Genomic DNA, 13,643 nt, shown 5'->3' with positions numbered 1-13,643 from the left:
TGGCCAGATGGGAGTCGGCCCAGGTGACTATTTATGAGCAACTCAGGCCTGTGTTAAGAGACTCAGCTCTGGGGGTAAGGGGATTCTTCCTTGGGGTCAGGCCAGGCAGGGCTTATTTTATTGGATTCCCAAGCCCTGCTATCCCACCACTCCAAGATCCAGGCTGGTCCCCATTAAGTGTGTGTGTGGGGTGCAGAACGGACATAACCCCTTCTCCAACACACCCATGAACCCCTTGACTGACCTCTGAGCCTCCTGCCCAGGCCCGGATCCAGGGGCAGCTGTGAGGAGTCATGCAGAACAGATGGGCCACGCCCCCAGCCTCCACCTGAAGAGTCCCGCCCCCTCCTACACCTGCTGCAGGGATTCCTCCTGCTCAGTGACCCTCCCCTTACCATGTTCCAGCACAGAACTCCCCCCACCTGCCACCGGAAGGCTGGGCAGGACCCCTGCTCTCAGAGACATCTGGCAGTGCCCTCTCACTGGCCCCCGTTGCCATGGAATTAGCATCTGCAGAGGTGCCCGGGTCCTGGCAGAATGCTTACGGTGACAGGGAAGTGGGCGTCGGAGTGTTGGGAGTATTTTGTTCCAACTGAAGTGGGGTGTGTTTGCTCTCACGGCACCGAGAGCACCAAGGGTGAACGGGGACTTCACTCGGGTTCCCTGAGGATTCTCCTGTTCCACCTGACTTGCTGAACCCAGAGCTGTGCGGTCAGGGCCCTTGCATTCTGGAACACTCCTGAACACCCAAGTTTGAGGACCGCGGTTGTTCCACTTCCCTGAGAGTCTGCTGCTGCTATGAAGCACCCCAGGCCCAGGGAAAGGAGCAGCTTCCCAGGGAGGGAACATGGCCTGGACACCTGACACCAGGGGTGGTGGGAGATGATCACTGCCCTGGGGGTGGGAAATGAAATGCCAGACAGCAGAGCAGTGGTTCCAGGTTTAATCAAGGGTGGGGAAGGCGCTGCATGGCTGCTTAGAGGCCCCATAGCAGCCAGCAGCCTGGGCCCCACGCGGAGCATCTGCTTTTTACAACTGAACAGAGGAACACGGCCCAACCAGCAACAACTCAAGGCCCACCTGACCCCATCCTGGACCTGGGGTGGCACAGGGGCAGCTCAGCTAATTAGGCCTTCTCTTTGGGACAGGTCACCCCCAACCCTGGCCCTGGGAGCCCAGGGAGCCTCTCCACCCTGTGCCCTTCTGAAGTCGATTCCTAAAGGGGAGGGGGGTCTAGCAGGGACAGCCCCAATAGGAGCGGACAGGGAGCACCCGGTGGTGAAGGGCCCCCTCCCAGCCATTCTGGGGTCAATAAATACTGTGTGACAGGAGAAGGGAGGGGTCCCCACTGGTTGGCCGGCAGCAGGGAGCGGAGTCTGTGGGCCCAGCCACCCCGTCCCACCCGTCTCCCCCAGGGGGCCAGGCCTGGGCCATCCACACCCCTCACTCCGTGCGAAGGATGATGTGGATGCCCGAATCTGTGAACACGGGCCCGCTCATCTCCCCTGTCCGCAGCGCGAAGGAGGCGTCTTCAAATGGCTTCTGCATCTGACCTGGGGGAGGAAGCAGGAGAGATGGCGGGTGGGGTCCAGACCTGCAGGTGGGACTGGGCAGATGGGGCTCCCACTGCGCCCCCAGGGCCCTCATTCTGACTCATCCGTCATGCACTTTCCGGCCCTGTCACGGCGCCTGAGCTGGGCGCAGCTGGGGGCGGCAAGGCTATTAGGGAGGCCCCAGGAAGCTGAGGACAGCATGAAGAACGAGGCAGAGTGGCTGTCTCCTCTGTGCACTGAGAGAGGAGCTTTACCGAGGAGCTGGTCTCCCTGGCCCACAGCCCCTTGCTGGCTCCCAAACACCCCTCAGCCTATTTTGGGCCCTTCCTTGATGCTCTAGAGACCCCAGGATGAAGGGGGGAGGCGGCGGTGGCCTGGTTCCCTCTGCTCCTCCCTTCCCACAGTCCCAGGTGGAGAGGCCTGAACTTGGCAGGGTTGCTGATCTGACCCCCTCCTCCCCCTGGTTTCTCCACCCAGGAGGGCGGGCAGAGGATTCTGGGGGATGTGCTCTGGGACTCTTAGGGGCCCCAGCTTTGCACCTCAACAGGAAGAGAGGGAAATGGCAGCAAGCACCCACCTTGGTGGGTCTGTGATGGGGACAACTGAGCAGAGACACACACAGATGGATGCCCCACCCCGAGAGAAATGCCACCACCGGGGAGAAGACTCTGCAGCCTGAGGAAGGGACTCTGCTGCCACCTGGTGGACCCCAGGGGACAGTGCGACACGGGCCATCCCTCTAGGTGGGGTGCAGGTGCCAGTGGGTCAGAGGGTCTTGCTGGGGTTCAGGGGTGCCCATTCTTTGCGCACCTCTGCTGAAGGCACCCAGGTCTCCCCTGGCCTTGGCGGAGCTGCAGTCGCTGAACTGTGAGGCCAGAGATTCAAAGTCCTCCTCTCCAGACTTAATCTTCTGGATGTAGCCTGCAATGGGGACACAAAGGGAGGCCTCCTCGTCAGGGCGGGGTGGGCGGAGGGTTCCGGGCAGGGCAGCACTTCACTCAGAAAGGAGCCCGCAACCCCTGCTAATCGTGTGTGCATGAGCGTGCATACACAACCACAGCCGGAGCCATACACACCCATGACAGGCATGCACCCCATGACCCTGTGGTGACCTCAAGAGCAGCTGGTCTCCTACCCAGTCCTACAACCCCTTCTCTGTAATCCCCCCTCCCTACACACACAGGAACACATAATGAACATGGCATGGCCTCTACCTACCCCCACACACTGAGAGAAAGTCTACCTCCAGGCTCTGCTGGGGAGGACAGAAGGCAGGACGGACGTTACAAAGGAGCACTGGGGGACTTCCCTGCGGTCCAGTAGCTAAGACTCGGGGCTTCCAACGTACGGGGCACAGGTTTGACCCCTGGCTGGGAATTAAGATCCCACAGCAGCACAGCCAAGAAAATAAAAATAAAAAGGGACACTGGGACGCCTCAGGGCAGTAAAAGGAAAATTTTCTAGAGGCAGGAGGCCATAGCATTAGCCCAGCTCTGCCACAGGAGATGGCTGAGCCCTCAGCGCGAGGGCCTCGGTTGTCCTGTCTGTCCAAAGTGTGAGCAAGGCCAGGGCCACTTCCTGGGGTGTCATGAAGAACCCTGGAGGCGGCCTGACTGGGACTCAGCAAGGGACAGGCGGCAGACTGCGCCCCCGGGGCAGCTGACACGGCTCTTCTCCCAGCTGCCCTGATGGGGTGAGTTGGCAGCGCACCAGATTCACCCTCTGTGCAGCCCAAACTAGATACCGATTCTCCCTGGGGGGACAGGGAGACCGGGCTGATGGGAGGGAAGGAAGAGGACTGAGGGAAAGGGCTCCCAGGAGAGGGCAACACCACGGAGACACTTCCACCCATGGCTCCTGTCTGACCAAATGAGGCTGTGACACGCCTGGCACCTTTCTGAGCACCACATGGATGCTGCTGATTAATCCACTTGGTGCTCAGAGACCCACACACCCAGCCAGACCATCTGCCTGTCGCTGAGCTGGTGGGAACTTCACCTTGGCCCACGGATCTCCGGCTCCAGTCTAGCCCGTCACTGTCATCCATCCGTCCGTCCAGGACGCTATGGCAGCACACCTGTCACCCCATTCCCCCATCTCACTACAGGCCACGGCAGTAACTCGTGTCCTGGCATCTGATCTGCTTGGCTGCTTCCACAGCTGTTCCCGTGACCCCTGCCTGCCCTGTGTCCCTGCGCCTCTGAGCCTCGACCATCAGTCATTTGCCAGCCGGTCACAGGGACACGAGGCACAGTGCCAGGCACTGAGAGACACCCGGACAAGCGGCACCCGCTGTCAGCAGGCTGCCCTCCCTTCGGCGGGGCCCTGCCACTCGGACTGCCCTGCTTCTCTCTGCCCGCGTGCCCGTCTGCACCTCGTGGTCTGCGCTGGCTGTCACCGCGCCGTGCTACCTGGTCAGACAGGCTCTCAGATGTGACACAGCCCCGCTCCCTGTGGCCTGCATGCTGCGGCGGCTTTTTCTGGAGAGGGAGTGAGGTGGGGGAGGCTGCACCCTGCAGCTTGTGGGATCTCAGTTCCCTGACTAGGGATCAAAGCCAGGCCCTCAGCAGTGAAAGCCTGGAGTCCTACGCACTGAACCGCCAGGGAAGTCCCTGCAGTGCCTCCTGCTGTGAAAACCCGGGTGGGCTCCCAATAACCCCCGTGCCTGCCAAGTGGACCCCCTGTGCCTGACGCATCCACGGGTGACTCCAATCTGAACTGGATGGCACAAGGATTCCCCTCCATCTCTTCCTCTCCCTGGATTCTGGTTATGTCCTCAGTCTCACCTGAGCAACACTGAGATACGTTTCCCAACTCCCTACCCCCAGCCCCCCCACCCCCACCTCCTGTCTGGACTCCAGTAAACCCAGCCAGGGAATCCTGAGTGCAGCACCCTCTAGTGTACCTGCCTGCATCCCGGTACTTCATGGGAGCACTGCTGCATGGGCCCAGCATTTGGGGAGTCAGCCCTGGTCCTGAGTCTTGTTCAAGCACCCCTTGCAGCATCCTCCAGCCACTGGGGCTGGGGGCACAGCTGCAGGGATCCCTGAAACTAGGCAGCCTGGCAAGGACACACAGTGTGTGTGCACGCAAGCAACAGCAGCCTAGGAACTGAATAAAAGCCAAGCTTTTCTCCCCATCATTCACAGCACTCACGTTTTCCTGTGATCAGCAGTTCTCAGAATATATTCTGCTACAGGACTTCCCTGGTGGTCCAGTGGTTATAAAACCGCCTTGCAAAGCAGGGGACATGTGTTCAATCCTTAGTTGGGGAACTAAGATCCCACATGTCTCCGAGCAACTAAGCCCACAAGCTGCAATTAGAGAGTCTTCATGCCGCAGTGACAGATCCCATATGACCCAACGAAGAGCCCACGTGCCTTAACTATGACCTGATGCAGCCAAATACATAAATACATTTTGTTTGTTAAAAGAAAGAAAATATTCTGCTTGGATGGGACCCTGATTTTTTTTCTTACTTTTTGGCCACGCCCCACGGCATGTGGGATCTTAGTTTCATGACCAGGGATCAAACCTGCGTCCCCCGCATTGGAAGCATGGGGTCTTAACCACTGAACCACAGGGGAAGTCCCTGAAATGATGTTTTAAAAAGAAACAAGACTTCCTTTCTGAGCTCTCCTTTCTAAAACTGACCTTTGGGAGTCTGCCCACAAGTCAAGGTGAAAAGCTAGGGACTTCCCTGGTGGTCCAGTGGCTAAGATTCCATGCTCCCAGTGCAGGGGGCCTGGGTTCAAACCCTGGTCAGGGAACTAGATCCCACATGCTACTGCTAAAGATCCCACATGCCTGCCTGCTGTAACTACTGAGACCCAGTGCAACCGAATAAATAAAACTATGTATTAAAAAAAAAAGGTCCCCTAAAAGCTCGCTCTTTCTCCATCACATGCACTGAGGTAAGGCTGGGTAAGTACACAGAAGGTGGCAATCTGCAAGCCAAGGAGAGAAGCCTCAGAAGAAACCAAACCAATCAACACTCTGATCTTAGACTTCCAGCCTCTGGAACTGTGAAAAATAAACGTCTGTGGCTAAGCCATCCAGCCTGTGGTATTCTGTTGTAGCAGCCAGAGTCACACCATGATTCCAGGGACAGTGAGTGAACAAGTGGAGTGGTCTCTGACTCTCAAGAGGTTTAGAGACAAACTAGGGAAAGGGTCTGGACAGGGAAGAAGGTGATGGAATTAAGTCTGCCTTCCTCAAGACCCAAATTCCACGGATCACCCTGGTGGTCCAGTGACTAGGATGCTGTGCTACCGATGCAAGGGGCCAGATTCGATCCCTGGTTGTGGAAGCAGATCCCACATTCCGCAACTAAGAGTCTGCATGCTGTAACTAAGGATCCCGCATGCTGCAACTAAGACCAGGCACAGCCAAGTAAATAGTAAATATTAAAAAAAAATCCAAATTCCAGGAGGGGCTGTCTAGAGACCAGAGACCCCAGCCTGAAACCAGGAGCCTGGAAGGGAGCCACCCACCATGAGTGGGGACACTGGGTGGAAGGCGCTCACTAACCCTCCAGACCTGGGCACGGGGTACAGGGATGGGACTCACACTGGGGCCTCTCTGCGACCTTGGGCACGTAGGGATGGAGGAACAGGCAGGGAGGGCTTCTCTGCGGCCTGGCTTCCTTACACAAGGACACAGGCAACGATAGGCAGCCAGTCCCCAGATCCCTGACAAGCCTTTGGCCACAGCCCAAGAGCTGCAGAGGAGCTGGCCCTGAGAAAGAAGCCTCAGCAGAAAATGTGAACACATTGGTTTTCAAGGCAACTGAGGAGCACAGGTTCTAAATGGGTACGGAGGGACCCAGGCTGCCAGTGGCAGACTGCGCCCCCGAAAGGCTGATCTCGTCATCACCTGGAACAAGCCCATGATGAGAAGAGGGGACGGGGGAGAAACATCCTTCTTCATGAAAGAGGAAACCAGGCCCCCGTGCCCAGAGCTTGCTGAGCTGGCACATGGGTGTCTGGTAACCAAGTGTACCGAAGTCTGCGCCATCTTACTGCACCCTCATAATGACCCCTGAGGGGGCCCATCTCAGGACACTAAGACCATATGCCAATGTCAGTGGAGGGTCTGCATGCTGAGCCCACCAGGCCTCCCATGTCCTGCCCCAGAGCTCCACCCATGGACCATTAGCAAGCAGGAGAGGCTGCGGTAGGCAAAGGCCTTGTCCTGACCCTGGTCCCCACCACACATACCTACATGACTGGGGTTAAGGCTCTACCATGCAGACTGCATGACACTGAGCCCACTGCTCTGCTAAGTGTTCAGCGGTCAGCTGGCCCCTGGATCTTCAGGCCACCCTGTGCCCATTCTACAGATGAGGCCAGCTGGAGCTCTGAGAATGAACACACTTGCTTGAAGCTACACAGCTGGCTTCCCTGGTGGCTCAGCTAGTAAAGAATCCGCCTGCAATGCAGGAGACCCCGGTTCGATTCCTGGGTTGGGAAGATCTGCTAGAGAAAGGATAGGCTACCCATTTCAGTATTCTTGGGCTTCCCTGATTGCTCAGCTGGTAAAGAATCCGCCTGCAATGTGGGAGACCTGGGTTTAATCCTTGGGTTGGGAAGATTCCCTGGAGAACGGAATGGCTACCCACTCCAGTATGCCGGCCTGGAGAATTCCACAGATTACAGTCCATGGGGTCACAAAGAGTTGGGCACAACTGAGCAACTTTCACACAGCTGGCACTGAGACCCACCTATGGGCCAGTCCAGGGTGGGTCACACTACCTCTGACCTTACCTGCTCCCTGCCCCTCTCATCTATCACCCAGTCCTCCTGATTCTGCCCACTCAAGCTCTCTAGAATCTACTCCCCCTGCCTCCTACCCACTCCAAGTTCAAGTCACACTGTTTCTAGCTGCAGTTCCTCCCACGGCCTCCACCAGGGCCCCTGGCACAGGGAGGCATGTTTGACTCCGGCTAACACTTCCGAGTGTACATTGATTTAAGGTGAAGCCCCAGGGCCCATGGATACCCCTTCCCCAGACCCAAGCTGACCTCAGTACCCCCAGGCTCCCACTGCAGTTGCCAGCCCCACTAGACATGTCGTTGTCCCTTGGAGATGGGACAGGCGGCACCACTCCCAGGCAGGCCCTACAGCCCAACAGCTATTCTTTCAAGTGATGCTCAGATGTCCCCATGTCTACCTGCCACATCTGGCTGGGACTGTCCCCCAGGCTTCTGTCTCTGGCCTGCTATCTGCTCAACCCAGATCGTCTCATGGTTGCCTCGCCAAAGTTCCTTCCTCCAGCCCTCAGACTTAGTGAGACACTCCCCAGATTGCGCCTCTTCCCGAGTCCCCTCAGCCAGTGACGACATCTCCTGCCACTCACTCTCCAAGTGCCCATCACGTTCTGTGCACTCTCACGTGGTCCAGAAGCCTCAGAACTGGGACCACTTGAGCTAAAAGCATCCAAGAGGTCATCTCGTGGTTTCTTCTGAACATCCCGCCACATCCTCTTCCCCTGAGTGGCAGCCAGACCCCACTCATCACTTACTGCTCATTGCTGGCCCATCCAGCCTGGGCCTGGGCCTTCCGGCTTTCCTGGCCCGTCACCCTCCAGCCACAGCTCTTACCGAAAAGCCAGACTGTAGGGCCCTTCTCCCAGCATCACGTGGCCATGTGTTTCCTGCAGCCTCTGAAAAAGGACCCAAACTTTTGGCTTCAGCTTGGGCCCTTCTCCACCTGGCTGGGGCCTGCCCAGATAAGTTTCATCTCTCTTCAGTCCCCTGCAGTCTTCCCCTGAGTCCTGCCTACAGCCCAGCCCCAGGCCTTCATTTCCGCCGCTTCCTCTGCCAGGATCCCTTCTTGCTTCCTCTGGGTTCAGGAGACCCAGATGTGGGCGCTACTGTGGGCCAGGCTTTGTGTCCGGTGCGCAGTGGGAAAAGAGAAAGACCCAGCCCCCGCCCTAGGGAGCTCCGGAGGCAAGCTTTTTTTTTTTTTTTCCCAATTTTTTTTTTTTTTTTTGGCTGTGGTGGATTGAAGCATGCAGGCTTCTCTAGTTGTGGCATGCAGATTAAGTTGCCTCAAGGCATATAGGACCTAAATTCCCTGACCAGGGTTGGAACTCGCCTCTCCCGCACTAGAAGGTGAATTCTTAACCACTGGACCATCAAGGAAGTCCAAGGAAGCTCTTTAAATCTGCCCTCAAGATTCTGTGCAAAAACTTGGCTCCATTCTACAAGGCTGAGAGGTGGGTGGCTAACAGGTGCCACTTATCATGCTGGGGACTGTATGGGGTGAACAGGTATGGGTGTAGGTGTGTGTCAGTAATATCCCACAGGCCAGTTATGTGGCACAAAACAACAGCTAATACGGACTAACCATGCCAGGCCTTTGCTAATAACCACCATCATAATGGCCACCAGCGATTACAGAACACTTACTGGATGCGAAGGGCTGTTACTCGTGCTTTGCTGCACTAGGGCTTCCCTGGTGACCAGAAGATAAAGAATCTGCCTGCAATGCAGGAGACCTGGGTTTGATCCCTGGGTCAGGAAGATCCCCTGGAGAAGGAAACAGCAACCCACTCCACTATTACTGCCTGGAGAAATCCATGGACAGAGGAGCCTGGGGGCTACAGACCACCGGGTCACAAAGAGTCGGACACAACTGAGCGACTAACAATTTTTTTTCTTCACCCTATATGGTGGGTCCTATTATCTTAACACTAACTTTGTAAGTTAAAAGACTGAGGCTGAGATGTTAAGTAGCTTGCTCAAGGTCACACAGCCAGGACCTGGTAGAACTGGATAGGCACTCAGGCTGTTCGGGCAGGGGTGAGGCACTGGTTCTGTGGGGTTGGAGGGCCTGGGAGGTGTCTGGGATCTCTGGTGAGAGAGGCTGAGTGGATGATGAAACCACACTTGTGATCCAGACCAGCACTGTCCAACAGAACTTCCTGCAAGGATGGAAATATTCTCCAGTTGTGCTGTCCAAAATGGCAGCCTATAACCAAGTGGGACTACTGAACAGTGTAGCTGGTGTGACTGAGGAACCAATCTTTAATATGACTTAAACTGACCTAATTTACATGAAAATAACCACATGTAGATAGAAGCGGCCACACTAGATAGCTAGCTCTAGACCAGGATGCTGAGGACTACAGCCCTGGGGTCAAATCCTGCTGTTTCTGTAAATAAAGTTTTATTGACACATGACCACGCCCATTGGTTTACACATCACTTGCAGCTGCTATGGAGTTGCCAAGCGGAACTGACAGAGACTGTACAGCCCGCAAAACCTAAACTATTTACCATCTGGCCTTTTAAGAAAAAGTCTGCCAACCAACTGCTGCTCTAGACTGTGGAGCAAACACAGAACTTAGCGACGAACAGCCTGCTCAGAGCCAAATTAATTCACTGACTCTGTCGTCTAGTTCTAACACTGCTACCTTTCCAACCTCCCTCCTGACCCATCCACATACGTGCCCCAGGACCCTGCTTGATGACACTACTCTCCAGGATAGCTCCCACTGAATGACAATCCACACACAACTGTGTGCCACCCATTACACCATTTCACCTCACTGAGCTTTCACAATGGCCCATGAAGGCAAGGAGATGACGACGTCCATTTGACAGAGGTGAAAACCGAGTCTCAAGGAAGTGACGTGAATCTCTCAGGGTCAAGGAGCTCCTAGGGGCATAGTGACCATGTGAACCCAGGTCTGGCAGCCACAAGGCTGGGTCCTCTCCACCAACCTTGGCCCACTCTCACACACCAGCCGGGGAGGAAAATGAGAGGCAGCCATGGAAGCCAGGCTCATGCCACCAACAGGCACTTACAGGTCGGCCAAGGCCACAGCTGACAGCTAAGCTGGCTGGGGTGGAGCATCTCATGTGATCTCTGTAAAGCTTGCACTGCCCTTGGGGAGAGGGACTGCCCCCTTCCCCCAAGCCTGGTCTCCAACCCCAGCTCACCATTGATCAGCTCCAGGGCCTCCTCCTTGGTTCGGGTGATCTTCTCCTGCCGCCAGGATGAGGGTCGCCGTGACTGGCTGTGCTTGACCAGCAGGTGTGAGCAGCGGACCCTGGTGGGCTCCCCTTGTCCATTTTTGCCGCTGCCACTGCTGTTGCCACTTGGCCGCTCCCACTGGCTGGCATTAGTGATGTGATTGAAGTAGTACACCCGGCCTAGAAGGGGGGGTGGGGTACAGAATTCAGCTGGGACCTGCTCAGTGCATACCACCATCAAGCCATGATATGGAACTGGCCAACAAGATGCCTTCATTCAGCCAGCCCACTGCTGTCCACCAGTGTCACCAGGACTTAGGGAGCTAACCCTCTAGGTGGGAGGCAGACAGACAATGAACAAGCAAGTACGACCACATAATAACTTTGGTCATTAATAACTTCAAGGGGGGAAAATAATCCAAGATGAGGAAGAGAGGTTCAAAGCATGCACTCAGCAGCCAGACTCCCTGTTCAAATCTGCCACACACTCCCTGTATGACTCCCTTCTCCGGGCCTCAGTTTTCTCACTTGTAAAATGGAAATAACAACAGTACTTGCCTGAATGGTTTTTGCAAGGACTGTATGAGTTCACATCTGTAACGAGTTTAGGATAGCACTTGACATATATTAACACATTATCGACTGGGGGATTTTTGCAAAAACTAACGCCTGTGGCTGGCGATTATAAATGAATGTTGAGACACTCCAGTCAGTAACATTTGGGTAACAAAAGACATACTAATACATCTCTGGTCAAACCGTGGGCTTCCCAGGTGGCACAGAGGTAAAGAATCTGCCTGCTAATGCAGGAAGCAAAAAAATATTGGGTTTGATCCCTGGGTTGGAAGATACTCTGGAAGAGGAAATGGCAACTCACTCCAGTATTCTTGCCTGGGAAATCCCATGGACAGAGGAGCCTGGTGGGATAGTCCATGGGGTCACAAAGAGTAGGACACGACTTGAGCATGCACATGTTACTGCGAGGCATCTGGTCAGCTACTAGTACCTCCAAAACAAAGCAATGGGTGTTTATTCTGCTGCATAAACTGTACCCATGTGTGTCACACACAAAAGCTTTGTCCTTTTCCCCTACCCAGTTACAGAACTGGGGTCCAGCATTACTGGGGTCAGATGTTATCCAGAGACTAAAGAGCATGGAGTGAGGGCTGCCAACAAGAAGCTTGAAGTAGGACCCAGTAGAGATAGGGTGTCATTCCTGGAGCAGAGTCTGCCCGGGGTTACACGGAGGACTTGTCCGAATACCGTGAAGGGCTGGATGTCACCCTCAGGGAACACTGTCAGGATTGAACTGGGTAGAAATGGCTGGAGTGGGAGCCCCAAATTGGGCAGAGCATTGGCTTTACATTGTAGGTCACATCCATGGGTCAAGGCTGCAGGGTGGGGTGGGGGTTGGTGAGAGCTGAGCCACTGACTGCCTCAAAAACACTGGCAATGGGTTCCATCTCCCTGAACCTCAGTTTTCTCATTTGAAAAGTGGGGGTGAGAGAATAAGGACATCAAACCTCCAGAGGGTTAATGTGGAGAGTGGATGGTGCTGTATGCAAAGTGCTCCTGATGTTCAAAAAATCAAATTATTACTGCGACAATGACTGCTAGGCTCTATGGAGAAAGAAGTGTGAAATACTGGAACTGCATCTTGGTAGTTTGCAGCAAGAAGGGTAGGGGGCTCTGGAGTCGGAATGACTTGGTCCGAACCCAACCCCCACCCCCTGAAATCAATGACCTTGGGCGGGTTCCTTGCGTTTTCTGGCCTCGAGTTTCCTGATCTGCAAAACGGGGGTAACAATTACCTCTCTCCCAAAATTATGGCCATTTAGAGAAAGCAAACACCCAAAATGCTTGGAACTATGCTTGGTCCTGAAATAAACGTTCCCTATTCTTGACATTATTATTGGGGAAAAGTCTTAAGTCGGGTTCCGGAGCACAAGGGCAGTTCTCAGGCAGAATACCACCGGCCGGATATCGCAAACTCAGAATATGGTGTGGATGGTAGCGAGCGTATTAGCAGAAGGAGGTTGTATATCCGAGGCCGAACAACACCCTAGGGGCCCGCCCTGAGCATGATGTTGGGGTGTCCTCCCCAAGGGGTCCCCACCCTGGGACCAGCGGGTTGCACAGACGTTCCCTCAGGACTTCTGGTGCATTAGGCCGAACGAAAGTGTCAGTCAGATCGGCAGGGCCAGGGCCATCGCCTGAGGGAGTGCCGCGGGATCACCATCCCCCTGCCACCCCGGGAGCACCCTGGAACTCCCCGGCCACGCCCCTTGCCTCAGTTTCCTCGGGATTCCCCTCTCCTCAGGCTCGCAGCCCCAACGGGGTGGGCCGGGGCCGTTACCCGGGGACGACGCGGAGGAGCCAGGACCCCACGGGAACCGAGCGGCGCTGCCGCGCTCGAGGGACAAGCTCGAGCCCTGCTTCTGCGGGCCCTCGCGGCCCCGTCCCAGCCCCGACCCCCGCGGCACCTGAGCTGCGGCTCATACGCTTCTCCCAGCCGGGCGGCAGCTTCTCCTCGTCCGCCATCTTCCCTCCTGCCGCAGAGGCCGCTCCGCCTCCGCCGCACCGCCTCTGCCGCCCGCGTCCGCCCATCGCTGCTGCCGATTGGCTGAGCCCGCCCCGCACGGGGTCCTGGCGACAGCACTCATTGGGCACCCTAACTGTCCGGACTGACTCTCTGGCTTCCTATTGAGCAAAAGCGGGGGTGGGCGGAGCCTCCCACCTTAAATCTGGGCCCCGCCCCCGGTCGGCCTCACCCAGGTCCCGCCCTCTTCCTTTCCTCTGCCGCTAAATGGTGGGAAAGGGACGCGAACTCGCCTTATCAACGCCCTCTGCTGAGCTTCCAAAAGTTCCGACCCCTCCTTTGCGTCCTTCGCCACAGAGCCCATCCGATTGGCTACTACTGCAGCAATTCCCGCCTTCCTAAACCATAGCCCGCGGGCTGAAGCCTCCCATGCGGAAGTGTCTGGCCTGTGTGGAGGTAACCGCAGCGAAGGAAGTTCTTGAAAAAGGCGGTGCTGCCTTTGCTGTTGTCATAGCAACGCAGTTACCTTGGTGATGAACAGCTAAGAATCCAGAAGCCTATATTTGGCTCC

General features: G+C 56.0%; 1 protein-coding gene across 1 annotated transcript; it reads right to left on the bottom strand.

The window, feature by feature from the left end:
- On the bottom strand, positions 928–13,209 carry PIN1 (peptidylprolyl cis/trans isomerase, NIMA-interacting 1). The gene is made up of 4 exons (XM_018051006.1): positions 13,017–13,209; positions 10,501–10,713; positions 2,364–2,474; positions 928–1,553 (listed from the first exon to the last, which is right to left on the bottom strand). The coding sequence occupies exons 1-4, from the start codon at positions 13,138–13,140 to the stop codon at positions 1,444–1,446; spliced, it is 558 nt and encodes a 185-aa protein (XP_017906495.1). The 5' UTR covers positions 13,141–13,209; the 3' UTR covers positions 928–1,443.

This window comes from Capra hircus, chromosome 7, assembly GCF_001704415.2.
Source record: "Capra hircus breed San Clemente chromosome 7, ASM170441v1, whole genome shotgun sequence".
NCBI lineage: Eukaryota > Metazoa > Chordata > Mammalia > Artiodactyla > Bovidae > Capra > Capra hircus.
Note: the sequence above shows the minus strand (reverse complement) of the source record. Positions and strands in the feature narration are given on the sequence as shown.